General features: G+C 38.4%; 4 protein-coding genes across 6 annotated transcripts in view; 2 read left to right on the forward strand and 2 right to left on the reverse strand.

The window, feature by feature from the left end:
* Positions 1–909: 909 nt before the first annotated feature.
* On the reverse strand, positions 910–3180 carry LOC130178087 (protein B4). Its single transcript, XM_056390198.1, has 5 exons — positions 2039–3180; positions 1677–1933; positions 1490–1598; positions 1346–1401; positions 910–1245 (listed from the first exon to the last, which is right to left on the reverse strand). The coding sequence occupies exons 1-5, from the start codon at positions 2130–2132 to the stop codon at positions 976–978; spliced, it is 786 nt and encodes a 261-aa protein (XP_056246173.1). The 5' UTR covers positions 2133–3180; the 3' UTR covers positions 910–975.
* Positions 3181–4020: 840 nt separating this feature from the next.
* Positions 4021–11301, forward strand: LOC130184850 (uncharacterized). 2 transcript variants are annotated; one of them, XM_056400937.1, is made up of 13 exons: positions 4021–4113; positions 5032–5058; positions 5742–6053; positions 6693–6743; positions 6840–6899; positions 7056–7094; positions 7173–7223; positions 7295–7372; positions 7860–7961; positions 8496–8536; positions 8922–8988; positions 9314–9354; positions 9475–11301. In XM_056400937.1, exons 1-13 carry the CDS (start codon positions 4083–4085, stop codon positions 9565–9567), a joined length of 993 nt encoding a protein of 330 aa, XP_056256912.1. In that variant the 5' UTR covers positions 4021–4082; the 3' UTR covers positions 9568–11301. The 2 variants fall into 2 exon arrangements, with proteins under 2 accessions (XP_056256912.1, XP_056256919.1); XM_056400944.1 differs by lacking the exons at positions 8496–8536; positions 8922–8988.
* Positions 11302–11622: 321 nt separating this feature from the next.
* LOC130175011 (mucin-5AC-like) lies at positions 11623–16498 on the forward strand. 2 transcript variants are annotated; one of them, XM_056385274.1, is made up of 9 exons: positions 11623–11902; positions 12178–12453; positions 13453–13512; positions 13609–13683; positions 14013–14066; positions 14159–14215; positions 14533–14634; positions 16028–16071; positions 16155–16498. In XM_056385274.1, the coding sequence occupies exons 1-9, from the start codon at positions 11788–11790 to the stop codon at positions 16245–16247; spliced, it is 876 nt and encodes a 291-aa protein (XP_056241249.1). In that variant the 5' UTR covers positions 11623–11787; the 3' UTR covers positions 16248–16498. The 2 variants fall into 2 exon arrangements, with proteins under 2 accessions (XP_056241249.1, XP_056241257.1); XM_056385282.1 differs by having other exon boundaries at positions 16031–16071.
* A 440-nt stretch (positions 16499–16938) lies between these two features.
* Positions 16939–26819, reverse strand: part of cacna2d3 (calcium channel, voltage dependent, alpha2/delta subunit 3) — a 33627-nt gene continuing 23746 nt past the window's right edge. The window contains exons 19-39 of the mRNA XM_056385292.1: positions 25943–26026; positions 25584–25655; positions 25408–25469; positions 25228–25295; positions 25029–25074; positions 24819–24916; positions 24525–24618; positions 23584–23679; positions 23334–23455; positions 22594–22671; positions 22212–22273; positions 22092–22136; positions 21940–22002; positions 20907–20977; positions 20722–20797; positions 20454–20494; positions 19972–20027; positions 19715–19832; positions 19433–19546; positions 19086–19167; positions 16939–17827 (exon numbers count right to left, since the gene is read on the reverse strand). Of these exons, the coding sequence (XP_056241267.1) occupies positions 17735–17827; positions 19086–19167; positions 19433–19546; positions 19715–19832; positions 19972–20027; positions 20454–20494; positions 20722–20797; positions 20907–20977; positions 21940–22002; positions 22092–22136; positions 22212–22273; positions 22594–22671; positions 23334–23455; positions 23584–23679; positions 24525–24618; positions 24819–24916; positions 25029–25074; positions 25228–25295; positions 25408–25469; positions 25584–25655; positions 25943–26026 (1641 nt within the window). The 3' untranslated portion in view covers positions 16939–17734. The remainder of the gene's footprint in view (positions 17828–19085; positions 19168–19432; positions 19547–19714; positions 19833–19971; positions 20028–20453; positions 20495–20721; positions 20798–20906; positions 20978–21939; positions 22003–22091; positions 22137–22211; positions 22274–22593; positions 22672–23333; positions 23456–23583; positions 23680–24524; positions 24619–24818; positions 24917–25028; positions 25075–25227; positions 25296–25407; positions 25470–25583; positions 25656–25942; positions 26027–26819) is intronic.

Below are 26819 nucleotides of genomic sequence, written 5' to 3' on the forward strand. Positions count from 1 at the left end.
ATAGGCTATGTTTTGTTTAGCTGAGCCTGGTCAGGGTCCTGGTATTGTGTGTATTAGTGAATATGACTAAATACATCTGTGCTTTTTCATCATGTGACCAATGCTGGATTACAGAACTAAGTGGACTACTGCCTCAGTACTCCAGGGGCTCTGAATGGTGTAGGTTTACTGATACCATCACTGAAAACCCATGTAGTCTAGGAATATGTACTTCTCCAGCATGTTATCTGATAAGAACCTTAAGGTGGGTCCAATGTTAAAAATCTTGATGTCCCATTTCAAAACAGGGATCTCCAAGTCAAAATCTAGATCTGATGTCTATTTTACTTAAGTTTTAAAATAATGTTTGTTAAATGTTGCATATTCTTAAACTTAAAATCAATTCACCACGAAGCATATCAGGCCAGGTAGTACTTAGTACTGTAGAAGATCTGTACATATTGCAGTGAGTGGGGCTGTCAGGGTGGTTTAACAGGAGCCCAGCACCTTTTTTCTCCCGTTGGGGGCAGTTCATTTTGTTGCAGCTATGACAAGTCCAAATATCTGCTATGGAAACAGGATACAACTCACTCAAGTGGTGCTGCTTACCGGTATGCAACTCCTTAGATTAGCAGTGACTTTAAAGTTTTGTCTGACCTGTAGGAGGTGCTGGAGGCCTGTCAAGATGGCGCTGCAGCAACAACAGCTGGAGTGTTGGGAGAATGCCACAGTGTGGACTCTTTATGAAAATGTATCAGTGTGCTGCTGGCTGTTGTGTCAGTCCTTTCGGTGTTTGTGTCCACTGTGACTAACTGTTGGCCCACCAGTTGTATTTGAAGCAGCAATATTGTATGTCCTGAAACGAGCAGAATAAAGACATACACAGCATCATGCTCCAAATGCCAAAAGTTTAAAAAGCACACAAGCTCATAAAGTTAAGATTTTATTGCAACAGTATAAAAACAAACAAAAAAAAAAAACATCAGTCAACTAAATTTACTCTCCAGTTTTCTTCCCTCGCTTCCCAGTTGCTTTAGAGGCAGGGGCATTACTGCCCGCTTTAGCAGCCTTGCTCGTGGATGGTTTTCCCGCCTTTGCCTTTTTAGTGGACTTGGCTGCCTTCGATGCCTTTGTTTTGGTTGAAGCAGAGTCTCCCTCATCATCCCCCTTCTCTGCAGCTTTCTTAGCTTTTGGCTTCTTTGCTGGAGCAGCCTTTGAGGTAGCAGCCTCATCATTTTTCTTTGACTTTTTGGAAGGCTTTGAGTCCTACAACAGGAAAAAAAACAAACAAAATGCAACTCAGATAAATACAGAGGACATGAACCCTTGACACCCCCCCAGTCTCCAAGCATAAAAATATTCTCACCTCCTGTGAATTGGCCTGTTCCTGTTCCTTAACCCCATCTTTCTTCTTTTTGGCACCTTTAGGAATTTGCAAGCAATTAAAAACAGACACCTGTAAGATTGGCCTAAATGACCGTTTGGGTCAATTTTACCATTTTATTCTTACCTGCATTTGAAGGCTTCTTGGCTCCATCCTTGGCTTCTTTTGGAGCTTTTTGCACATTAGGATCTGTGTTCTCAGTTTTAAGCTTTGGCTCCTTGACTTTCGGTGCAAGCTTAAGACAAAACAAAATAGGCCCGATTAATGACGTTATTCGACCCCCTTAGGTGGAGCTGTAGATTTCATATCTTACCCTAAATTTTCCCATGGCGCCTGTAGTGACACTGGAGTTGGCAGGCCGCACCAGCGTGCCATTCTCGATTCCTTTTTTCAGGGCTCTACGAACCAAGTGCTTCAACCTAACCAAATCCACCGAGGGGTATTTCTGTTTAATATAGTTCTGTATCGCCTGGGATGAAACCCCTTTGCGTGAGTCCAGCTCTTTAAGCGCCTCTTTCACCATAATGGCTGTGGATGGATGAGCTGCCAGTTTGCGCAGGGCCGCAGCATCTAGGGAACAAACAATATATACATTTTGAACACGCAACGGCTTTGGGAACTGGGACAGTTTAAAATATTAACTTCTCTCCGATTTATCGGCGTTTGCGCACAGACCTGATTTTGACTCAGCTTTCTCTTCTACTGGGGCATCTTTGGAGGATGACAAAGTCGGATCAGCAGAGTCCGCTGCTTGCTTTTTAGGAGGCATTACTGCGAATATAATATTAAAAAACAAACACTACACACAAAGCAGGCTCTCTAAAGTCTAAAAATGCGCGACATGCACTTTTTGCCCTGTCTCCCACTTTATGCAGCTGCTTCCACTAAACTGAGAGCAGGTGAATCACATCACACCAGGTGCAATTGATTAGGGGTTGTAAATTAAAGCCATCAGGGGATCATGGCGGAAGACTGCATCCGACTTCTGCTGCTACTTTTCTGGCATTAGTTACCTTTTACCGTGTGAACCGGTGGTTTAAAAATAACCAAGCTGAAGGAAGGTGCACAAACTAAACCACCCGGCTTTCCTGTTCTTATCAGGTAACAAGGCAGGTGCAGGACCGTTGTCACACACCCCCCCCCCCCCCCCCTTCAAGTGGATGCGTCCATTATGTCAGGAGGGAAATAATGGAAAGATGACAGAACGAAACGGAAATACAAATTAAATGGTCCCAAAAACGAAAAGGAGGAGCTGAAAAGGTTATAGAAGGAAAAAAAAAAAAAAAAAACTCGAGGCTGTTTTAGTTTTACAAATATTAAGGTAAGAGGGAATTTCAGACTAAAAGGACAGTAACTTTGGAAGATTTCTACTTGATTTTTCCAACTCGGATTGAATGTATTTTTACACAGAACTATGGATTTTGTCGCCCATCAATTTCAGTGGAAACATATAAGGAAGGGACCTTGTAATGGGCAGTATGAACAGGAGGAATAAGTAAAAACAGTTTCAGTGTACACATGTGCACCTGAATATAATTTTAAGACAGTCTTGATTGGAAAACACTGATGTAAGGGGACTACTAATCTCTATGACCTGTAACATCCCTCCCAGCAGTTACATCTTTCAGTAGAATCCACTATGTGTACAACTTGAAAATATTAAACTTAAATATTAAACTCCCCAGTGGCGGCACCAAAAAAGACACCGGCAGATAGCAACTCTCTCCTCCATGACACAACCTGGGCAAACTGAATGAAGGCCTGAAATCCACATGGACTGCACCTATTGTCACAGAAATTCTCTCATTTTGCTACAAACAAAAACGTACACCTCCAGAATGATTTCTAGGATGCTATGATTGCACAGATCTCTACACATTGAGGCCTGAAAACACTGTGTGACTTCTAACTCCTTCAACAACAATTGTATAATATTGCTACTGTATAGATTGGGTTGTAGGTATTGAAACTACTTAGATATTTGCACCAATCATTTGGCACTTCACAACCCTCATGTGAATGTTATATTAATCCCAGGTGTGTGTTGTTGTGTGACAGTGAAAGAGGTGCTCTCTTTGTTGGAGGCGGCTGACACAGCGGCGAGTAGTAAAAGTGTTTGCATGTGTTTGTGTGCTCTGTGTATGTGTCATGATACCAGAAAATTGGTAGTTGGTACGAATACCATTGAACACCAAATTCAATACCACAACAAACAACGGACAACAGAGGCTGCCGCCCACACAGTGTGCTAACACACATGCACACACATGCACACCTCCATATAGTCAGTGTGCAAGAAGTACTTTAAACTACTGTCACAATTCTCAAAGAATAATAGTTACATTTCAGGACATGAACATTTTGATGACTTATAAAGTTAATTGAAACTCACAGGTCCTGAATTCTGTGTAAAGATCTGGATGCCTGTCTTTGAGCTGCTTTGAGGTGTTTCTTCCTGTTGGTTATCTATAACTTTATCAGTCGTGTGCATCTGTGCGTGCGTGCGTGCGTGCGTGCGTGTGTGTATGTGTATGTGTGTGTGTGTGTGTGTGTGTGTGTGTGTGTGTGAGAGAGTATGTAAAGTGTGGGGGTATCTCTGTGATTCACTTCTGATGCTTGCTGTGGTTTTCCTGTTCTGCAAAATGGCACTTGTGCCAGTGTAGTCAGTCACACAACTATCTTTGAAGGATCTTGGACAGTCTCAATATTCAGCTTCATCATGGCTGGACGCCTGTTTGTCATTCTAATGTGTAAGTTAAACCTCCTATACATTTTGTAATTAATGTAGGGCAGTGGTTCTCAAAGTGGGGTGCAGGGGTCCTTGATGGGGTTCCTGTTGGTCCCCAACAAAAGGGAATAGATTATTTTAACATAATTCCATCCATAAGTAACTATTTTGGTCAGGAGTTTCAAACACTTTCTGTAATAAAACGTCTAAAACTAAAAATCTTATCAGATGGGGGACCCTGGGACAAAACCATATTAAATGGTGATCTGTGGTCTAATTTGTCAGTTTAGGGGTTCCTCGATGTGAAAAACTTGGAGAACCACTGATGTCGAGTATTATAAACAAATGCAGATTTACACTGCAATTTGTAATTTCATTCATTATGTGTCAGCAAACCATATCACACCACTTTTATATTTGATCTTTTTATGCTTCCATGCTGAGAACAGCCAGCGCCGCAGGCAGTATTTCTGAGGTTCTCAAATTCTTGTGACTATCTCAGTAACACCTTGAGGGGATTGCTTCAAATTCGGCACAAACATTCACTTGGACTTAAGGATGAACTGATTAGAATTTGGTGATGAAAGGGGGAAAGTCAAGGTCTTTGTGACCATGTCTAATAGGATAAAATTATGGAGTGATGACATTTCATATACAAATGTCAACTTAACTGTGACATCATGAAAACACTTCTGATCATTGTTCAACACTGTAACTCAGGAAAAGGGACATTGTGACTATATTTTGTGCAGGGGGGCAATTCTAGGTTATGGTTTGAAATCTTATGTTATCTCACTGCCTGTGTTTTTGCTCTGTGCAACCTTGAGCTTGACTCCTACCTCTGACAGAATTGCACATTGTGTGGAGTTTTAATCTTCCTTTTTTTGAAGTTATCATTGAGATGTCTATTTACCTTGTTAACGCATCGTATTTCCAACAGGCTCCTTTCATCAGATTCAAGTTCAAGGTCAGTCAGATCTATCACCTTCGCTATGCTTTGCTGTTTTCAGTTTCTTATAGTCTGTTAGCAATTTGTCCAATTTCAATTTTGTTGTACAGTATAATTTTCTTTACTTCCTCTAAATAACAAGTTTCCATTAGAAATATTATGACATTATGGCAAGTATTAAGAATTTGATATAACAAATGTTTTCCTCAAAATTTTCATGACACCTTTTACTTTAACTGAGTGAATCCACTGGTGATCACAGAGACACACTCGGTCACTTTCAACTGTAAGACTCCATTATCTGTTTTTGTGTCTTTTGTGTTTCTACACTGTGGGGGAAGAAACTTTCTCGGTTTCTCTTGTCTGCAGACACTGACAGGTTTCAGGTATTAATAACTGACAGAAAAAAAGAGAAAGATGATTCAACAACTTCTTTTCCCAATAAAATGTCTGTGGTATGAGATGTTAATTTGATTTTGTTGTCAGATTCTACTTTAATTTGAGTAATGACTCTTATCGTACTGTAAGTCACTCTCACCTCAGAACATTTACAGTAAAACATGATGACTGAGGTTGGACTGTAGGACTTATGTGATTGTGAGCATTGTTTAAAATTATTCCTACGGTGCTACAACATGCAGTGCGCTTGTTAGCAGAATGGCACATTTTCTTTAAACAATTTTTCATTGTTCCTTTTGCAGGTCAAAAACCAGAGATAAGTCTTACATATTTTGATGGTGACCATTTTCTCTTCACTTGCTCACTGCCTGGATCTGCTAATGATTCAACAAGCTGTAACCTGTACTTTGGAGAAACAACTCGTCCAGTCCTAACTACAACTCTCTGGAGGACAAAATCCTCACCTAAACAGTTGTTCTGCCAGTTTACTGTCAATACAGATGATTTCCTGAGACACATGCATTTTGTTCAGCAAAAGGATGCCAGTTGTGATTACAGTTTGGGAAGTGAACGCAACTCTTTGTCTCCTCGTAGTGATGTAAAAAACTTGACTGGTAAGTCAGAGATGACATGGATTCACATGGCAGATTGACTTTATGTAGAGTCTAACCATGAACTTAAAGTCATGGAGAGGCTGCACTGTTGGGTTCGTAAATGATGCATCCACCACCACATGGCATACTATGTGTCTAGTGAAATAAGTGTAGTCCAATTATTTCTTCTTCTGGCATTATTTGATATATTTGTTGCTCGCAGCTCAGGGATTTTCAGTTGTTCACACACGGCCACTTCCTATCTATATCATGTCCAAATCCATGAGAGGTGACATCCTGTGTACATACTGTGAACTACAATATATTGACTTCTAACACGGAAATAACTTCTACGCTGTATGTGACACAGCACAACACTTACTCTGAAATGAATTAATTTTTTCAAGTGAATTGCAAGTAAATTGCAACTGAATTTCACGCTAATGAATGCACCAAAAATTTCAATCTGGACCAAAGTGGTGGATTGACTGATCAAGTGATATTTCCATCACTAGACCTATAAAAACAGAGTAAATATTCTCTGGTTATTAGTATTGAGCATTTTTGTGTTGAAGGGACAGTAACAGAAATAGCATGAATGTTAATTCATCTTTACATCCATAAAATTGACAGGTACAAATCTATTTCCTTTCTCTGCAGATATTGTGGAAAGAGAGTCACCCACAAAACCAGTGTTCTCCACAACCACAGGTAGGACATGCTGTACATCTGGACAGCAATATAGAACATCATCCCATATTACTTCTACACAATATTTTTCAAGTTGATTTTGTTTTTAATCACCAGGTTTGACTGTTAGCAGGCCTCATGCCTCCACTCCTGTAACTCCTGTGAAAACAGCATCAGGTAACAAAATTATAAATGTATTTTGTGTGCCATCACTGAATCACAAAGTACATGTTTCTTCTATTGCTGCCTGCTCAAATGACTGCACAAATACGCTGTTGCACACATTTTGTCCACATATAAAGCTGATGGCTCCAAATCAATTTTATTTTGTAGATATTGTGGAAATAGTGTCCACATTTACTACGACCACAGGTAGGACATGCTGCACATTTAAATAGAAATGTAGAACATTGTCATAAAGCGAAAGTTTTAAAGGTTTCAAATCAACAGGTCCGACTGTCAGCAGGACTCATGCTCCAACTCCTGTAACTCCTATAAAAGGTAAACAAAGTTACACATACTATGTAACTTTTTTCCTAGTATTATGAAATGCATGTTTCTTCATTCACTAGGTCTGACTGCTGCTAGACCAAGGAACACCAAGGAATGTGTTATTTCTACTTCCCTAACATCAGTGAAACCAGCATCAGGTAAAACAATCACTAAGTTTCTAATTAATTCACACAGATTAAAAAAATGCTCTTTCATTTGAATTGCAAGACTCCTCAAGGCAATGCTGTCTCCTAGAGATGACATTTTTATACAACTAAACTGCAACAGCAAATAGGTTAGCTTGAGGTAAAGTAAATAGATAAATACAATAAATAAGGTAAACTTTTGCTACTGGATTATGTTTGCTATGACAGTAATGAGGATACAGTATGTTATATTTCAATGCTAAAAATTGTCATCATCTTCAGTATGTTTGTGCTGGGAGTATGTATTTCTCAGCAGTGTCACAATGAAGCAACCTGTATTGCATAATTATGATGCTTAGCATGTACTTACCCTGAATTCAATGATTCATCATGTTCACAACTTTATTTATTCTACTTAAAAAGTTTAACTTTGTAGCAGTTGCGAATAAATGTTTTGTCTTTGATTTCAACTGATACTTGTTTGTGGCTTCAAAAACAGAAATGTGGATATGGAATTTTGTAATAGTTGCGACTGGTTTTGGAGTAACTGCGGGTGTCATCTTACTGGGACTGGCCCTTCTCTGTACCAAAAGAAGAAGCGGTGAGAACTATGTTGATTTATATGTCCAGTAATGTTTGATATAAACTGATCATTTTTTCCCCCAATGTACACACTTAAAGTATATGACTGAAATTTAAAATTTCATGGCAAAAATCTATCACCATCCCCATTAAAACAAATCAAGGCATCAAGAGATTTACTGTCAGTTTCAGAATGGAAAAAGTCAAAAACGTCAAACAAGCAGAAGTGAAAAACAAACAAATCCTGTGTCAAAGAACTGAATGTTTATAGTACTTATACAGTTGGATTTGGTGATCAAGGCTCTGCTGTTTGAGGAACTTCTCAATGAATCAGAGCTTCCCAACCCAGCTGTGAAATAGCTAATGACTATGAAGCATATCAGAAACAGTTGTAGCCAATACAGGTGCGATTTAAGTGCTCTGCCTAAACGCGTCTTATTCTCTTGGTTTTTTTGTTGGGTTTTTTTGCATTTTTATGAAAGATGCTTTTATATTTTTGCATTTATATTTTCGTCATTTAGTATTCTGAGATGTGTTTTGCCTTCTGATGCAGGTGATGTTATGTACCTGAGAAATCATAACCATGGAGAATTGGTAATTGAAAACCCGTCACGTTGTCTAAAATAAAACATTTGAAACACAAGGCCTCACCAGCCAGCGCTCTCACCTACAGATTACATTCATATACAACTAAACTGTAACAGTAAATAGGTTTTTGGGGAAACTTAATTGCTACTGGATTACATAATAAGGATAGATAGATAGATAGATAGATAGATAGATAGATACATACTTGATACTGAATGTTTCAGTATCAAGACATTATATTTGTTTTCTGACAAAATATCTGAGCTTGCACAATATCCTTTTGACAGCGCACAGCATTATTAACCTTTTGTTAAACCTAACCACAGATGGAATTCTAGATGTGAACCCTGGTTTTTGGTCTCTTCCTCTCCCTCTTTTCTGTAATTTAAAGTTACCAACAGGTAATGATGAATCCTACAGTGTGATCACCTATGTACCTGGTGCTGATAGTACTACTGGTGAGCTCTTTTTTGTAATTGAAAAAGCACCACAACAACAAACATAATTTTAGCATATTAACACCAGCACTTGACCCAAAAATGGGGCTGTTGTTTCCATAATATATTTACTGCCTTGTGATACAGGCAGATATGTAATCACTGTGGACAGAATTACTATCAAATTCCTGAAATAAATTGGGTGGAGTATACTGCAGGCTTAATTTAATCTACATAAACCTCACTAAACCTCACCTCACTATGTCTCTTTCTTTCTACAGATGGTGCAGAAAAATGTCAAACTGGACTAAACAATAATCTTACTGTGTGGTTCTCTTACTCGCAGGTTCTGGGAAACTCAACATTCGAGAGCCTCAGAATGAGGATGTGAGTAAGACATGAGGCACATTATTGAATTTATTTGCTTTATAGGTTTAAATATTATATATAATATATATAATATTATAGATTTAAAGAGCTCTTACATTTGGTGTCTTTCTTTTCTAGTCTGAACTATACCATGTGTACGCCACCATCTCTGACGAGCCGGCTGCATCAGCCCTGAAGGAAATGGTGTACAGCACCTCGCAGCTACACTGAGACCTGTACAGAGGAAAAAAAAGCAGCCGAAAGAGCTGTTTTTAAAAAATGTGTAATTTTTTACTTTGTTTTTTATACTGTATTTTATGACCTGACAGAGGGGAATTGATGGTAATATATGTGATCTGATACAGGCAACTGTGGAGGCCCTCTCTCCAAGCTAAAGGCAGCTGGGTGGCTTTTTATCTGTCAGAGAGACTAGGAGGTTAGAGAGTATCTCTAGGAGCCTTAAGATGTCACTGGAGAGTACCACAAGGCAGCGTCCAGGGCCCCCTTGTATTTATACTATAAAGTCTGCATTTATACTTTGTCTATCTTGTAGTCTAAATTGATTAAGTGAAGGAATGATTGTGACTTGGACATTACAGTAAGACTGATAGAGTAATCCTTGGATGTGAGTCAAGGAGTCATGTTGGGAAGTGATTTTGAGTGTGCTTACATGAACATGAGTATGGCAGTTATTCAGGAGATGATGCTTACATGGAACACAAAACACAGAAATGTTATAATAAGTACTTCTGTAAACATGACATGATAAACATGTTGATTATTACATGCTGTTTGCACAGGCGCATGTGACGTTTATAAATATAAAACATTAGTACATACATTCATGTTAAATTAATTCTGCAGGAGAGCATGTTGGGCATGTTGAGTATGTTGAATCATTTATATTTGAATAAATTTTTTCCTAAAGACTTCTGTAACTATGCACTATAAATACACATTCACACATCAAAAATATGTGCTACAGCCGTTATCTATTTCTCTTCAAAGTGGCTATTAGTACGTTTTCTCTGCCACTGAATCTGGGTCCTTGCTGGTTTCTTGGAGTGTTTTGAATCAGTGAGTTGAACGTTAAATGTAAAACATGGTCATTGTGGTTTCTGTTTCTGTAGGAAGTGGGACTGTCACTTGTTTGTGGCCTTTATTATTCCACAATAGAAAAATGGATATGGAAGTTTGAAGTGGTTGTGATTGGTTTTGGTGGAACTGTGAGAAACAGTTTAGAAAAGGACAGGCGCTTTTAAAAAACTACTTAGTTTGTGATAGATTGTATCACTGTCAATCACAGGCTAACTTCAACCAATCAGATTCTGCATCCCTCCCATATCTTATTTTTTTTAACTACCAGTGGAAGTGAAGCACAAAATGACCAAAACTGAGACACAAACCAACCTCTTTCAATCTGGTTGTCTTGTTCTTATATAGGGTGTCATAATCTTGTTGTGTCACAATCTGTCCATTAACTTTATGGTGTAGATTCTTGGTTTAGCAACTTAAAACTTTTGAGTCTCTATACTTACTGATATTGCATGAAGAATGCTGAAAGGAACCTGCTTTAAATGGCCCTGGATGTTTTAACTACTACAGAAGCACTGTTATGTTTTGACTGACATGATAATATGTAGGTTCAATGATAAAATAAAGGTTGAACTATATCACGTGTGCTGGGGTTGTCAGGAGCTGAATATGTTTCTGTGGCCTCTCTAAGTATTATTAGATTCTGTTGCTTGCTGTGCTTTTTCTGAGGGCGGGTCTTGCAAAAATGCTTCTTATGTAGGTCAAAGTAAGACATGTTTAGTCTTCTTTGGGGATTTCATGACAGTCACAGTATTCAGCTTCATCATGGCTAGACAGCTGCTGTTTGTCATCCTCATTTGTAAGTTAAACCTCCTATCTTATACATTTTCTCATCATTAATTTAGGTTCTTACACAAAAATACACATACACTTTTCCTTGCAAGCATCAAATGTAGTGTCAGCCCTTACAAAGCGCTATCTGCATAAAATGTTGAATCATTTTTACAGTTGATTGACACAATTGCACATTAGTTGGAGTTTTAATCTTTCAACATTTCATTAAAATTGTTGATGAGTTGTAATTGCAGCTTTTCACTTGTTAATAAATTGTTTTTCAAATAGATTCTTTTGATGAGATCAAACTACAAGGTCAGTCCCTGATCTTAATATTTGTTTAAATGTCCATCTGTACTGCTATTATACATATTTCATACATATTTATTAATCTCTGCCTTTCCAGGGCTTCCTAAACCTAAACTGACAGTGAATCCACCGGTGATCACAGTGACAGACTCAACCACATTGAACTGTCAGTCTTCTTTTCCTGTGTCTCAATGCTATTACTCCACGGAGGTCAGGGGAACTGTCAGACATCTCCCTTGTCTGCAGAAACTGACAGGGATTCAGCTTCTATCGATGGCAGCTCAGCGTGCACCTGTTGAGGTCAAAGTGATATGTTTTTACATTGTAAAGCTTGGAGAGAGAAGTTTTCCATCTCCATACAGTGACAAAGCCTCCATCACCATAAACAGTGAGTGAGTTTACTGTCATGCACTGATGTTATATGTTGCTACAAAATCATTGCAAACAAACACACTGATGACTTTCAGTATGGAGGTCATGTTCTAATAAGTATGGGACAAGATGTTTAAGGAGCATCAGATTTCTATCAAAATAATATTTTACTACAGTTAATGCATGCAGCCACAGGGCTTCCTATGCTGTAATAAATAAATCTAATGTTCGAAATGTTTTGAAATAAATGAAGTTTTACTTTTATAATTTTACAAATGCTTAAATTTCCAGGGCTTCCTAAACCTAAACTGACAGTGAATCCACTGGTGATCACAGTGACAGACACAGTCGATCTGCACTGTCAGACTTCATCTGTGGCTCAGTGTTTTTTCTACATTGGAAAAAGAATCAGTAACTTGCCCTGTCTGACGACACTGTCAGGGACTGAGCTGCTGAACATGGCACATCAGAGTCCACCTACTGAGGTTGAAGTGATATGTTATTACAGTGTTGGAGAGAGAAATTCTGTTTCTTCATACAGTGACGCATTCTCTGTCACCATAAACAGTGAGTGACTGATTTACTTATTTAACAACTTTAATTTCCATTAAAATTTCACATGTACTAAAGGAGATATTTGGAAGTTTTGCTATTGCTACATTGCCAATGTTAGCATTAACACCTGTTTACTTACCAGTCTTTCCAAGAGCTTCAGCCCTCGTTACATTTACAATACAAGAGGTTATAATATGCTGTTACTTATTCAGGGCAGACAGGACGCTACAGTGACTCGGTATCAGAAAGTAACGATATGTGTCCAGCCAGGGCAAGGCTAGCTGGTTAGCATGCTAACTCCAGTAGAAGAAAAGAAGTGATAGATATAGAAGCAAAACGGGAGTGTTGATTTCCTCCGCTGGAGACAGCTCTTGGCAAGTAAAAAAAAAAAAGTTTGATGCTGAACTTGAAGCGTTTTTTCTAGACTTGTAAGTAAACTGCTGTTAATGCTAATGTTGGCTATGTAGCAAGAGCAAAACTTTCAAATAGCTCCTTTAATAAGTGTATGACAGAAGGACTTAAAATGCAGATACATCATACTATATAGTGTACTTCATTGCAGAAAACAGACACACGTGCTACACTACTACAACATATCCACTGAAATAGATTCATTAATGAAGTGAATTCTGATTGTGTAAAATTAGACAGACACCATAGAACAACTTCATCCATTATGTCATTTGAAAAGTTTAATTGTGACATTGTGAAATCAGAATCAAATTTCAGTATCCATACTAAAAACATTGAATCAAAAACATCCATGCACATGGACATAATTGTAATAAAAGGCTGTTCTCTGGTTTCTAGTTTTGTTAATATAATTGCTGAAGTGATTGCAGAAATGCACTGTCCTACTTAGTTGCCCACATATGAAACTAACAAGTCCAAATCCATCAGCCACACAATGCAGAATATGCCAACATTTATTATGACCACAAGTAGGACATGATATACAGTAAACATTATCCCGAACTACTTATATTTGTTATTTTGCTTTTTATTCACCAGATCTGATTGTTAGTGGGTCTCGTGCTCCCACTCCTGTAACCCCTGCAAGCCTAACATCAGGTAAAAAAATTAAGTGTGACTTGAATTAACCACACAGATCATATGTGTTTGTGAGTATTATGACTATTTTGAGATTTTCTTTTGTTGATTCACAAGGTCAGACTGTTGGGAAGCAGAGTAACCCTGGTAGTACCATCTCTACTTCCCAAACATCTGTGAAACCAACATTAGGTGATGTATTCAGTTTTTACATGATTTGTTTGAACATGTTGATATACAAACTCTAATATTCACATGTAAAACATTAGATGTGTCTATAAAAAGTAAATATTAAAGTAATGGTTGCTGACTGGTTACTCTGATAGTGTGTGATGGGTATGCAGCTCTTTATCCATTTGTGAAGTTAGCCTTGCTATTGCACAGATGCTAGCTGATATTGCTCAAGGAAAATTACATTGTTAAACAGTACATGACAACTATGTACTACTTAATATTTGTACCTCTTACCACAATGGAAGAAAATAGATAATTTAACATCAGTATGTTTTTGTGATTTAAAGAAACAGATACTGGTATGACTCCTATGAACCCAGAATCTGGCGATGAAACAACAGGTACTGTTGACTAAAGATTCTTATTAGCACATCATAATGCTAACATTGCTGTAGATGTTTTTAAAAGAAATTTGTGGCTGTGTACTTACTAGGTTCGCCTGGCACTAAAGATAGCTCTTTTCCTTTAACCCAACTGAAAAGGCCTTCAGGTGAGTACTAATCCTAACATACTAGTTTGTTAGTTTTCCTCTTGGAAATTTGACACATCTTGTAACAAGTTAGCTTGAGCTGTGCAAATTGCACGCCCAAGTTACTTCAGAAATTGGGGGTTAAGAGATGGCAAAGATTAATATTTTAAAGTTAAAATAGTTACTTTCCCGTGTACATTGCTGTAGTGAAAAAATAAACTAGTTAGTGTGGTTTGGTATTGTGGCAGCATAACTGTAGTTATACACACGTCTTCCTGCTTTTTTGTTAATGTAAGAGATGAAACTGACGATTGTTTATGGCTTCTGTTGTTTCAAAGCACAAACAATGATATGGATGTTAATAGTTGTGACTGGTTGTGGAGTGGCTCTGGGTGTCATCATACTACTATCAGCAGTTCTCAGGAAGCAGAAAAAAGCTGGTGAGTTCCATGATAAAATAATAAAGCCTTCATTTACTTTCTTATATGGCTGGTCACACATACTGTTTGATAATGTGTAAACGTGAAGTATTCCATGACAAAAGCCTAAAATCTTCCCCGTCCCTTTCTGAAACAATTGTTTAAAAAGAAAAAAAAAAAAGTAAAAACTGAAATATCACATTGACATAAGTGTTCAGACCCATCATCAGGACAACCTTCACTGCAGCGCTCCACCAGTCTGGGCCATGCTTTGAGAAACAAGACTCTCTGGAAGAAACCAGACATGACACTTGGAATTGGTTTTCCTCCTGGTCAAGGAAAAGTGGTTAGGCAAGGAGATTATTTTGACTTTTCGACCGCAGCCTTGGTTTTTATCTTTGATATGCACTGTCAGCTGTGAGACCTTATATAGACAGGTGTGTGCCTTTGCAAACCATGTCCAATCAATTGAATTGACCACAGGTGCACAGGTGGAAATGGGATGAACCTGAGTTAAATTTCAAGCGTTATAGCAAATGGTCTGAATACTCAATGTGATATTTCGGTTTTTCCTTTTTAATAAATTAAAAAAAAAAAAAAATCTAAAATTCTGATTTCAATTTGTTGTTGTTGGGTGTTGATGAAGATTGATGAAGGAAAAATTTTCTTTTTTGATGTTTCCATAAGCCTGCAACATAACAAAATGGGAAAAAATTTAAGATGTCTGAACACTTTCTGAAAGGATTTTACAATCAGAATCAGCAAAAGACTGTGAGGGAGCTCTCAGAGAATCAAATGGCAATCAATTTTAATTAAATCAACGATATTAAATTGAGTCCATAAAGCAGAGGGTGTGGCAGTGGAAGCAGCCGCAGCAGCAAACGTCATTGGCATGAGTGTATCAGCACAGCTACAGTGACGCAGCACATTAGGCCACACAGCTGGTGAAGGAGCCACTGATGGTGAAGCGTTAATTAAACAGATAACATTTTAGTGCTCAGCCTGAACTAACACCGTGCTTCACTGGGTTAAAATGAGCCACACAGTTGTCCTGTACATACGATCTGGCATTGGTCTTAAAAGCCATTTGCAGTTTGCAGGAAATATTTGTTGCAGTTTCACTTTTTCTTTAGTTGAACAGAGTTCACATTGGTCACAGATACTAAAATAACCACAGATGCAAAGTAATAGCACGCATACAGTGAAGACGTGACACTTGCATCTCAAGTTCAAAGTAGATCATGCATGTGGGAGGCACTGACACAAAAATGACTCTATTTGCTTGGGTCTCACATTCTATTTCACATGTGAGCAATAGCATGCTGTATGAGAAAAGATGGTGATGATATATACAGTGTATGTGCCAAACTTCATGGGAAAGAAATCATCTCACTGTGTGTGTCATTCTCACTAGCAGGTTCTGAGGAAGTTAAAAGTCAACAGTCTCAAAATCTGAATGTAAGTGAGACATGAGGAACAACATTAAGTCTATTTGCCACAAATATTAATAGATGACTAAGTTGGTTTCTGTCTTTTCCCAGTCTGACACATATCACCTTTACTCCACCATCTCTGAGGAGCCAGTTACATTGGTCCTGGGAGGCATGGCGTACAGCACCGTGACGACACACTGACACACAGACATCTTTTCCTGCATAAAGAAAGATGAAGCCTAGAGAACTGTTGGAGGTGTAAACCTTTTGTTTAGAGTTTACCAGCATAAGACAGCAGGCCACAATAGTGTAATGTTAGACTCTTATTATGTCTCTTTCTCACATTTAGCAATCTATAGGAGTTTTCAAGTTTTACAGCAATTTATCTGTAACAAGCACAGCATGTAAAAAATGTATAACGATGTCAAAATAAACATTTGCCTTTACAACTAGCTGCTTCTGGTACATACGTTATATGTTTTCATAGTTTTCACCCACTGTTTCCTCATAATACCATACTTTGAATTGCCTTGTGTTATGTTTTATATTCTGAATCTATGTATTTTTTATAATACAGTTAGTCTCTCAGATACTACACAACTACACAAACACACGCGCACACACACATACATGTTTCCATCACTTCAGTGGACATCACATTAACATTCATTTCCTGTAGACTTAACCTCACCCTAACTATAATCACTATTTGCCTGATCCTGGCCCTAACTTCAACCTTAAACTACGTTTTTAATGATGTATGTAATGGCAACTTGCTTTTTCTTCCCCAAAGGAAGGTGGGTCCCCACAATGTGACATATATCCCCACAACATGAGTAACACAAGTGCACGCCTACACCCGAGAAAATAACACAAGGTGTTAATGAAGGAAAATATTTCTTTGTATTTATTCATCAGCTTTCTCAGACATGTGGTAAAGAGTATGTGGTCACCTTGACAAACTGTGGCTGGATGTGTAAATGTAACATTCTTAAAACTCACCATTGAATCTTCATCATGCATCATTAGCTTATCTGAAACGTCTTCTGACAGAACAACCTTCACATTTTCTGTTGTCTGTGATATTTTACATGATCCATATTATTATCAACATCTAAAGGAACTTAGTTACAAAATAAACAATGTATTTGAAGAAGAAAAGTATAATGGCCCTTTCAATGCTTTTTAGCAATTTAATGCCAAAAATATAGACCACTCTGCATTCTTTAAACATATGACAAAAGTGCATTTTACATTCTGCAGACTTTTACATTAACTTTCATTTTTTCCCTCACAACAAAGAAACAAACATATTTGATGTCTTACCATCATCTGTATGCATAGGCATTTGTTTTCACTGTAGACACGTTACTTTCTCTTTTTTAATTTCAGTACAAATTCAAGTCAATATGACAAACTGTCAGTGACGTGAACTGCAACGCTCTGAGCAAACTCGCCAAGCACTCCCATTAATCGCATTTTCTTTTACTGCACCCCATCATTTATGTTTTCTGCATTAATGGATGCGAGTCTCTGTGCTACAGATAAAGATTTCTTTTTCTTAGAAGAGTGTTGCCTGATGCAGAGGTATGAGCAAATTCAATTCTGATTGGCCTTGTTCTCTATGTGTTTATAAGCATCTTCTTGTTGAGTTAGTCCTTTCTGACGTCCAGTCCTGCTGTTAATGGTCACCTGCTGACGGTCGCTGCTATCAGAGGGAGCAGAGTTGTTGTCAGAGGACTGGAGAGGCGTGTAGCTGAACCACACTCCATGGCATTTTCCTGCAGAAGACACAATCGTTTATGATACATGTGGAGCGGTTAAACATTAACAGGGTTTTATCTGTGAAAGACAGTAACAGATGTGATTCGTTCCTTTTGTTCTTTTTGGCTGGAGGCCAGCCCTGAAACGCAAATGTCTGTGCCTGACTGACCGACTTACTGATGAAGTTTCACCATTGCTGTTTAAGAGGCAGTGAAGATTGTTTGTTGACCCTGCTTTTACAAATATTGCACTCTGCTTTAATGTTGCATTTATTGTTGAAGTGCATCTAAAAGCTGCTGTGTCTTGGAGTTTACCAAGACACCTTTTGTGACTGACTGGATCTCAGTGTTCACATAAATTGGAGTGGATTTAGGCCAGGCAGTGAAATCTGGGCACAATGATAAAAAAGACTGGCTCTCAAGTACATCTTGAGTCCCTTTGTTTGTACCAAAGAGCCATTGAAAAGAATTCCTGTTATAAATTAGTTTGGCTAACCTAGGGGGTCATTCGTAACCAGTATAACTGTCTGACTACCCAGCATACACCAGACGTCAATTTAACATCAGAAACGCGTTGGACACTAACAACTCTAACGTTGGACAGATGTTAAATTTTAGTTGGAAATGAAAAGTGGGTTGACATCAAAACCCAACCTTGGCTAACTGGCATTGTGCCATTTAGTAGAAGCTGGGTGTTGGTCACCATACTTCACATCATGTTGGTATTCTATTTCAACATGGCGTTGGCATGAGATACTTGAAAGACATCGGATTTTGGTTACCTAACAACACAACTTAAAACCTAACGAACATCAACATCAGCTGTCGTCAGTATTCTACGTCAAATTGACATTGGCGGTAGATGTTGTGCTGACATTGCATTTTGATCGCAGGACGTCACAACCTACATTCAACCAAATATCAACGTCTAACGATGTTATTGGCCAGCTGTGTGCCTGCTGGGAACTTGTTTTTCTTGCCTTGTTGGACGTCTTTTTAGCAATATCGCTGTGTTCCCAGAGCTGAGAAATGAACCTGGTAAGTACAGTCATGTTATTACCAATAATAATGATGGACAAAACTATGAAAATAAGTTGTAATAAACCACAACTGTGAGTTAATGATGTATTGTAGCACGGTGTGAGTGAGAGTTCACTTATGTGGTCAACATTGCTTCATGAATTTATGTGAGATCAATCTGCAGCATTTGTAAGTGCATAACTATATATTTAGAGACACACACAGGTACAGTATGCAGGCAAAGATGATCTCATACCTCAGGGTGGAAAGGATGACATGATTCAGGTTTCTTTCTGTCCTTCTGAAACTTCAGTCTGTCACATTTTAGTGACTCGTTGTGTTCAAAGGCGTCAAGGGTAAAAATAAATGAACTAAACATGTTCCGAGGTTTAAAGCTTCACTAATCTACATCATGACTCATTTAGCCTGATGTGAAACAGAGCTTGAGTGGTGCAACTCAAAAATTAACCCTAAGCAATACAATGATTCTCACAGTCAGTAACTTATGAATTCTTATCATTAAACTAGCCATGTACTCAAATGCAAATGCTGTCAGGACAGGTTTCCACATATCAAAAATCAGTGTTTCATTTAGAAAGGATATACATGATCTCGATGGGATCCATAGTTACTGGAGGAGCACTGCTGCAGTCACACTTGTTGTCCACAACAACCATGAAGAGGTTGCTGCTGGGGATCTGCTGTATGACGAATGATCTGCAGCCAGAACACAGACAGTGACCGGCCTCAGAATATTACAGAATGAATAGTGGCAGACTAGAAGTATAATGTTTAATATGGATAGATATTGTGAGTAAGGGAATTAATGAATGATATTGACGATAATTCATTGAGTAATTAATTTAAGGAGGCCTAAAGCAGTACCTGATGCAGCCCTCACAGTCAATGTTGCCTGTTGTTTCTTTGATGGTGCGTTCAGAGACAAAAGCAGGATATTCTGTGTCACATGGAACCATCATGGTTTTACCACGTGACCTCTGAGCTGTACGTGTGACAGAAAAAGTTTTACTGAACCACAGCATCTTGACAAAACCATAGATCGAGAGAATATTTCCAGCTCTCACACATTGACCTCTCTTTCTCACACATACGAGCCCATTACGATCATCACCTACAGTTACCTTTAACTGAAAGGTCGACATTCCACCAGCTGTACAGGTTAAATTCTAGCAGAAAACTAAAGAGAAAAACACAAATATCACATTTAAACCAATGATGTTGGTGACAATAATGAGAATATATTAATTCATATTAGTTAACGCAATTAAAGCATCAGTTAAAAGTTAACTAATGTTTATATAAAAGGGTATAAATAGGTAATGAAGACATTCATTAATATTTATTACCATTTAAGAACATATTAACTAACCCTTAACCAATGCATCTTGTTCTTGGCTGGCATTTTAAGTTATGAACTTGTATTGTTACATAGTTGATAAGAAATAAATGTAACAATCATCCATTTACGTCCATGCCATTCAACTTTTAACTTATTTTATTCCTATAAACATGTAGCTAGTAAGTAGTATAAATATTGTGTATGTCACACTATGTCATTTACGTACCCGTACTAAACAAAAATATAATCTTTAAAAATTCTTACATGACAAGTTCAGTCAGGAGCCACTTGACCACAGTGAAAGGCTAAGAAAGAGAGACAGAGAAAAGCATTTCATATTAGAGTCTGTTTACAATTTTACACATCTCTGTACTGATCTTTCAGTCACTCTGAGGCAGGTACCGTGGTATAGGGTCAAGATCTTAACTCTGGCCATTCAAATGTAGATGCACTGTATCACATATGATAAAATTACTGCTTCTAATGTCTTTATCTCTCATACATCAGCTGATATTCTGTCTTGTGCACTTACATCTGATAAAGTGCGTGCACTGTCGCTGCTCCCAGCGTACTCTTTGCAAAGGGCCTGGTAGTCATACAGCGTGATCCTGCAACACAAACAGGCAGCAGTTACCGACAGAAGACAATAACAACATGTTTTTAAGGTCAGGTTTACTGGATAAGTGGTTTTAGGAAGTGTTAAACTGTGGCTCAGACCTTTTGAAGGAACCCATTTGGAGAAGTTTGTTCATAACAGCACCCTCCACTTCTCCAAAGAAGAGCCCTGTCTGAGAGATATATTATGCCAAAGCACAAAGGCACACACTTCAAAAAATACTGTAGATTGGGGTGTAGAAAATAAAATAAACACCTGATTAAAAGATTATCAAACGTGCAACAACAGTTTTTTTTTAATCACTTGGGGTCTGCAGAAACACGTGAGCACAACACTGATATATCATATTTTAAGTTTATACGATGTTGTAGTTACCAAATAGCTGCTTATTTACAAATCCAGTAGTTACAGAGCAACATTATCATTTATTTAGTCGTGTCTGCGACTACCTGGTGAATGTCAGTCCAATATTCACTCTGTCTGTAGTCTCTGCCGACTCCTGAGGAAATGAGGAGCTCTTTATCTGCTAAATATTTCGCTATGTTTGGTGCGGCCACGTGCTGCCTACAGCTAAACAATGAGCTGAAACTCAGTATAAAGCTCCAGATGAGCTGCAGATTCAGGTGATAATTCTCTGTAGGTTCATCAATACGAGCGACCGCTTTAACACTGTCACATAATCATTATTCATTATTATTACAGATTTTTCTAGCTTATAATAAATGGAGATAAACCAAATCAGAAAAGCAAAGAGAGCACTTGCTAGTTAGTTGAAGCTCACTGAAAAAAATGCCGTAAAATATTAAAAAGAAACATCTTTTACAATAATGTTTAGTTTAAAAAGAAAATAAAAGAAAAAAGAAAACTAGAAGCATACAAGTTAAACATGGTGGATCTGTAGGAAGCCATCTTGTTTAATGTTGGACTGAATCATTTTACCAGGGGCAGGTGTTTGCTATGATGCAAAGTTTTCTCTCATGATCCGTCTTTATTCAAAACAAGAAAATACTTCCATTAACACAGTTCAACACCAAAACGAAGAGTCATGAACCTGCATGAAGTCGGACAATGTTTCCATGATTTCACTTTCTGTTCATAGATGTAAACATACAAACTCATACATACGCACAGTACCTGAGATTGCTCCTCTGTGACAAGAATGAAACCATTGTTGTCAATGAGATAACAGTTGATGTCCTGTCAGAGTAAAAAGATTTTGTGAACAAAACAACGAAACAACCGGAGAAAAAAAAAAAAAAATCAGAAGCCAGAGTTAATGTTCTTACCTCATTATCGCAGCTAATGCTACACTTCCCATCCAGAGCTGTACACTGAGCACAAAACATGGAGTTTAGTTTCATACCCAGTCAGGAAAATCAGTTTTTGCAAACTAGTTGTGTAGTTACCTGTCTGCAGGCAGTCCAGAACTTCCTCTGAAAGAACTCAAGCTTCATCTGGATCCCTACAGCTGAGCACAAGACCAAGCACAAGAGAGACTTACACAATATATAGAATTGAGCATTAACATAATGATGATGATAATAATTGCTTTATTTATATAGCAGCAAGTTATAGTGCTTAACAGTAAACACTAAAAATGATAAGACAATTATAACAGAATAAAACAGTAAAAGAATGAGAAGCATACAAGACAAAATTAAAATAGGATGAAACAAAACAGTTTCATTTTAAGAAAAGGCTTTCAGATAAAAGTCAGTTTTAAGAAATAATTTAAAAGACCCTTAAGAGTTTTCATAATGATATGAAAAATGGTTTAGAGTTTGTTACCTGCAACAATTGGAGACTTTCTGTCATCAAGGAGCTGAATTGCTGTGCTGGCCAAAACCACACTCTTATTTTCTAAAGCTAGAGAGAAAGAACAGAGAATAAACTCTTATTCATTTTTTTCCCCTTTACACTTTCTGTTCAGTAGATGGCGCCCAGTACTCAGCGGCCTCCATCAGCTGGCTGAAAAGAAACGGCAGCACCACTCCATTAGTTTACAGTATTAGAGTCCAGTCAGAGCTTTTTCTACAGCCAGATGACTCTAATATTTCTGAAATGAGTGCTGTGATAGGACATTTCAGGTTATGATGGCAATGCCTGAAAAGATGCAGTCATCATTAAACAGAGGAAAGGTGGTAAATGTCCTGGAGCTGAATACTCTTTCCCCTGGCTAGTAGGCAGAACGTGGGACACATTAACTGCAGAGAAGCCGTGAGGGAGCCGAGCTGTGCCGCACATCCTATCAGTGGAAACCAGTAAAAACCACAAACCATAGCAGACAGAGGGATATAGAGAAAGACTGATTTAGATGTAGAAATGCCGAATGACTACGGCACATGAATTCCAAAAAAGTACTTTATACAATGCTGTACTGGAAAGTGAGAAGTATATTGAGATGAACTTAGATAATAAGCCAATATAAGCAAATAAAGTCATGTCTTGAGGAGTTTTGTCCTGATGTGTTATGCTGCACGGTGCACACATTAAATGCTGCGCTCACTTTTTTGTTCTGTGCTGTGTACCTGTGCTGAAGGGGATGGAGTAGATAAACGTGCCGGGGACCTGCTCTGCTGCTCTCTTGTACCACAGAGGGAAGTGATCTGCATTAAACACACCCTCCTTGTCCTCCGCTGTCAGGAAATCTCTGAGGACGCACACAGAATGAAACTGAAGTGAGGTGCAAAGGATTAGATTCATCAAGCACAATCACTGCCACTCGCCACGTGCACGTAGGTAAGGATTAGAGAAGCGTTGAGCAGCAGCGGCACTCACTGATTGGAAAGCTGATCGACGGGCACAAACAGGTTGGTCCTCGACAGGCCGGTGCGGGTTCCCAGAAAAGCAATCTCCACTCCTTTGTCTGAGTTCCTGTTGGCGTAATGCAGAGCAGTTCCACATTAACACATTTGTGCGTCCTTTTTTGAGTGTGTTCCCTGAACATTACTGACTGCTGAGAACACACAATTACAAAACCCTGTATATAAGTTAGGTTTTCCTTTTAAATGTATCATTTACGTGGGTATTTTTTTAGAGGAAGTTGTGCAGTGTTTGTTTCTCAGAGATTGCGTTAGATAACTTCTTAAAACAACTGAGGAGGAACATTGTAAAAAAAAACCACAGTAAAGATACAATACTTCAAAATAAGCTATTTGAAGTCATGACATAGAAATTTGAGATGGGCCCTTGTCTTTATGTTTGACTTTCTATCTGCTTAATTATTAAAGAAAAAAAAAATCAAAGGATTAATCATTAATGAAAATAATCATTGTGACGTCCTATATGACACAAACATGCAACTTAGAGTAAATTCTATACAACAATATGTGCAGCACAACATAAACATCAGATTTGGTTTCTGCAGATCTTCACTTACATACATTTTACACAAAAACACACATACCCTTTGACAGGACCACATAATAAGATTGAAAGAGCTTTAATGTTTCCTTTTGAAATGTGAATATAGCTTTATTTATGGTTAATCAATGAAATACTATTTTTATCACAGATTCGTTTTTTGGTCTTGCCAGTTTTTGAAAAATTGCTTTGGCTGGTGTTTATCCTGCTTTAACATGACAACTTATGCACTATTGCAACAAGAGCTGTTTATTATTTGTTTAGTTACATTTATAATGATGTCTCACAAACATTTACTGAGGCTTATTAAAAAACAATAAACTTATGAGCCTTTATTAAGAGCTTACGGAGCTTACTCTGACTTGTTGAGGGCCAGTCCCGTCCAGTAGGCCTCCAGCGGAGCAGTCACCACAGCATCAAATAAAACCTCCTGGATCAGCTCTCTGTCACCTGCAGAATGTAACACCATGACCTGATCAACAAATACAGACTTTCTATTTTCTCATCCAAAATGTCCCTCTCATTTGTGACAATCAAATTTTTTTGCGTACTATCTTATTATCATACTACATATGATCATTAGTTTGTCCTGCAGATAATACAGACTCCGTGTATACAACTCATTTAGATCTGCCTCAGATGTCTCTTACATTTGAGGTGCGGTCTGCGGCCCGTCATGAAGAGCTTGATGGCTTGAATCTGGGTCAGGTGACGATGCTCATGCTGCTCCTCTGTGTTGCAGTAGGTCCTGTGGTCCAAACAGAGCCACACTGTTACATCACAGGCCTCAACATCCCTGATGAACACAGAGGGATAACCTACATAACGCATGAATGCCTCTCCCATAACCCCAGCATTACCATTCGTCTGCCAGGGCGACATCTGGCTGTTCCAGATCACGGAGGCCTGAAAAACACAAGTCAGTAACGCTTCAGCAATGCCAGCGTGGGTAGCCTGCAACAATAAGACCCTCCCAAACAAACAGGTCAGAGTGACATGTATCTTAAATGTATTCAGGCTTTTGTTAACAGAGTTAATGACAAAGTTGGAGAGACGTACCTGCTTCAACTGATACATTTCCTCTGAAGAAGTACTTTCCGTGGCCTCTGGAAAGAGCCACTCCGACACTAGAAGCACCGACAGAGGAGAGAATCAACTTGAGTCAGTCACAGTTTAACTGGAACCGAGACGTAACGCTACAGAAAGTTATGTAAGAATGGAATAAAACTTTTCTTGCACCTGAATGGAGTTCCTTTGATGTCAGTGTAATAATAGTCATTGTGCATCTTAAGGACACGCCTCTAAAACAACAGAAGAACAGCTGAGATCAGAGTTACTCCTTTGGTCCACAGACAACAAAAAGAACGCCTCTCATCTGATAGGGAGACACGAAACATATTCATCTGCAGCCTCACCCCTCTATCCACCGTCTTCTTCACCTCCATAGAGAAAGTACCTGTCCTCCTGTTCACCATCGCGTTGCGTAGCTGAAAGATAAAGCACACAAAGAGTCACGTAGAGCCGAGAGGTCAAGGCTGGGTCACCGATCGGTGACAGGAATGATACTGCTGATATTGCTATTATCGGATAAAGTAATGAACATGTAAGTTGTACAGTTGAAGTGTGAAATCAAGTCATTGTATCACAAAACTGTTGTATTTATATTTAAGCACAGTCAGTATTTTGTATTGTGCACAATATATATTCTTAAAATAACGGCAACGTTTCAGTATTTACAATATTTTTTTTCTGTATTACTGTCTTTGACACGTACAATGTCATCTTTGTCCTCCCACTCCACCTCCGAGAGATCCACGCTGCTGTAGTTGGGCTTCCTCCTCTTCTGACCCTCCTGGTACTACACAGAGGAAAACACAATATACACACTTCAATGATCCCTTTGTGTAACAGGGTTTTATTTTCGACTAAAACTTTAACCATTGCTCAATCATGTCAACTAATCTGTCATAACACAACTGCATGTGACACATAATTTTCAAATATATGAGCTTGATATTAAAGAAAATAAATCTATTTAAAAATGTTTTACTGTAATCTGTCTTCTTTGTGTTTCCCTGTTAAAATGAAGACTTGTATGCTCTTATTAATAAAGCACCTGTTGTTGAGGTTTCGCTGAGTAATTATTTATCAACTCATGTGTGAAATTAACGCTGTCAGGTAAATTATAAAGAATTAATATGATTGATAGGAAATCCACGCTCAAACAAGTCTACATCAACGCAGTACATTGTACATGTCATATGCTGCTACTGTATGTAGTCCGCTCCACAAGAAACAACAAGTCACTGACTACAACCACAGCACAGTTTTAGCCACAAAGACACACCCACAAAAAAAAAAAAAAAAAAAAAAAAAAACTGCACAGACCAACACACACACACACACACACACACACACAGTTGCACAGAGAGGAATAGCACTAACACTGGCACACACAGATCCACTAGCACAGCCATAGCTCCTGAGAACCAGCAGTCCCAGGGCGAGCGGCTGTGGTCTCTGCCAGCGAGTGTTAAGTTACCTCTGGGAAATCTCAGGCCAGCCAGCCCTATGAGTGGCCTCTATCCCTGCATGCATACATCAAAGGAAAAGGTGGGGATTACAGACTATACGAGTCCATGTAGCCTCCT

This window comes from Seriola aureovittata, chromosome 2 (assembly GCF_021018895.1).
Source record: "Seriola aureovittata isolate HTS-2021-v1 ecotype China chromosome 2, ASM2101889v1, whole genome shotgun sequence".
Taxonomy (NCBI): domain Eukaryota; kingdom Metazoa; phylum Chordata; class Actinopteri; order Carangiformes; family Carangidae; genus Seriola; species Seriola aureovittata.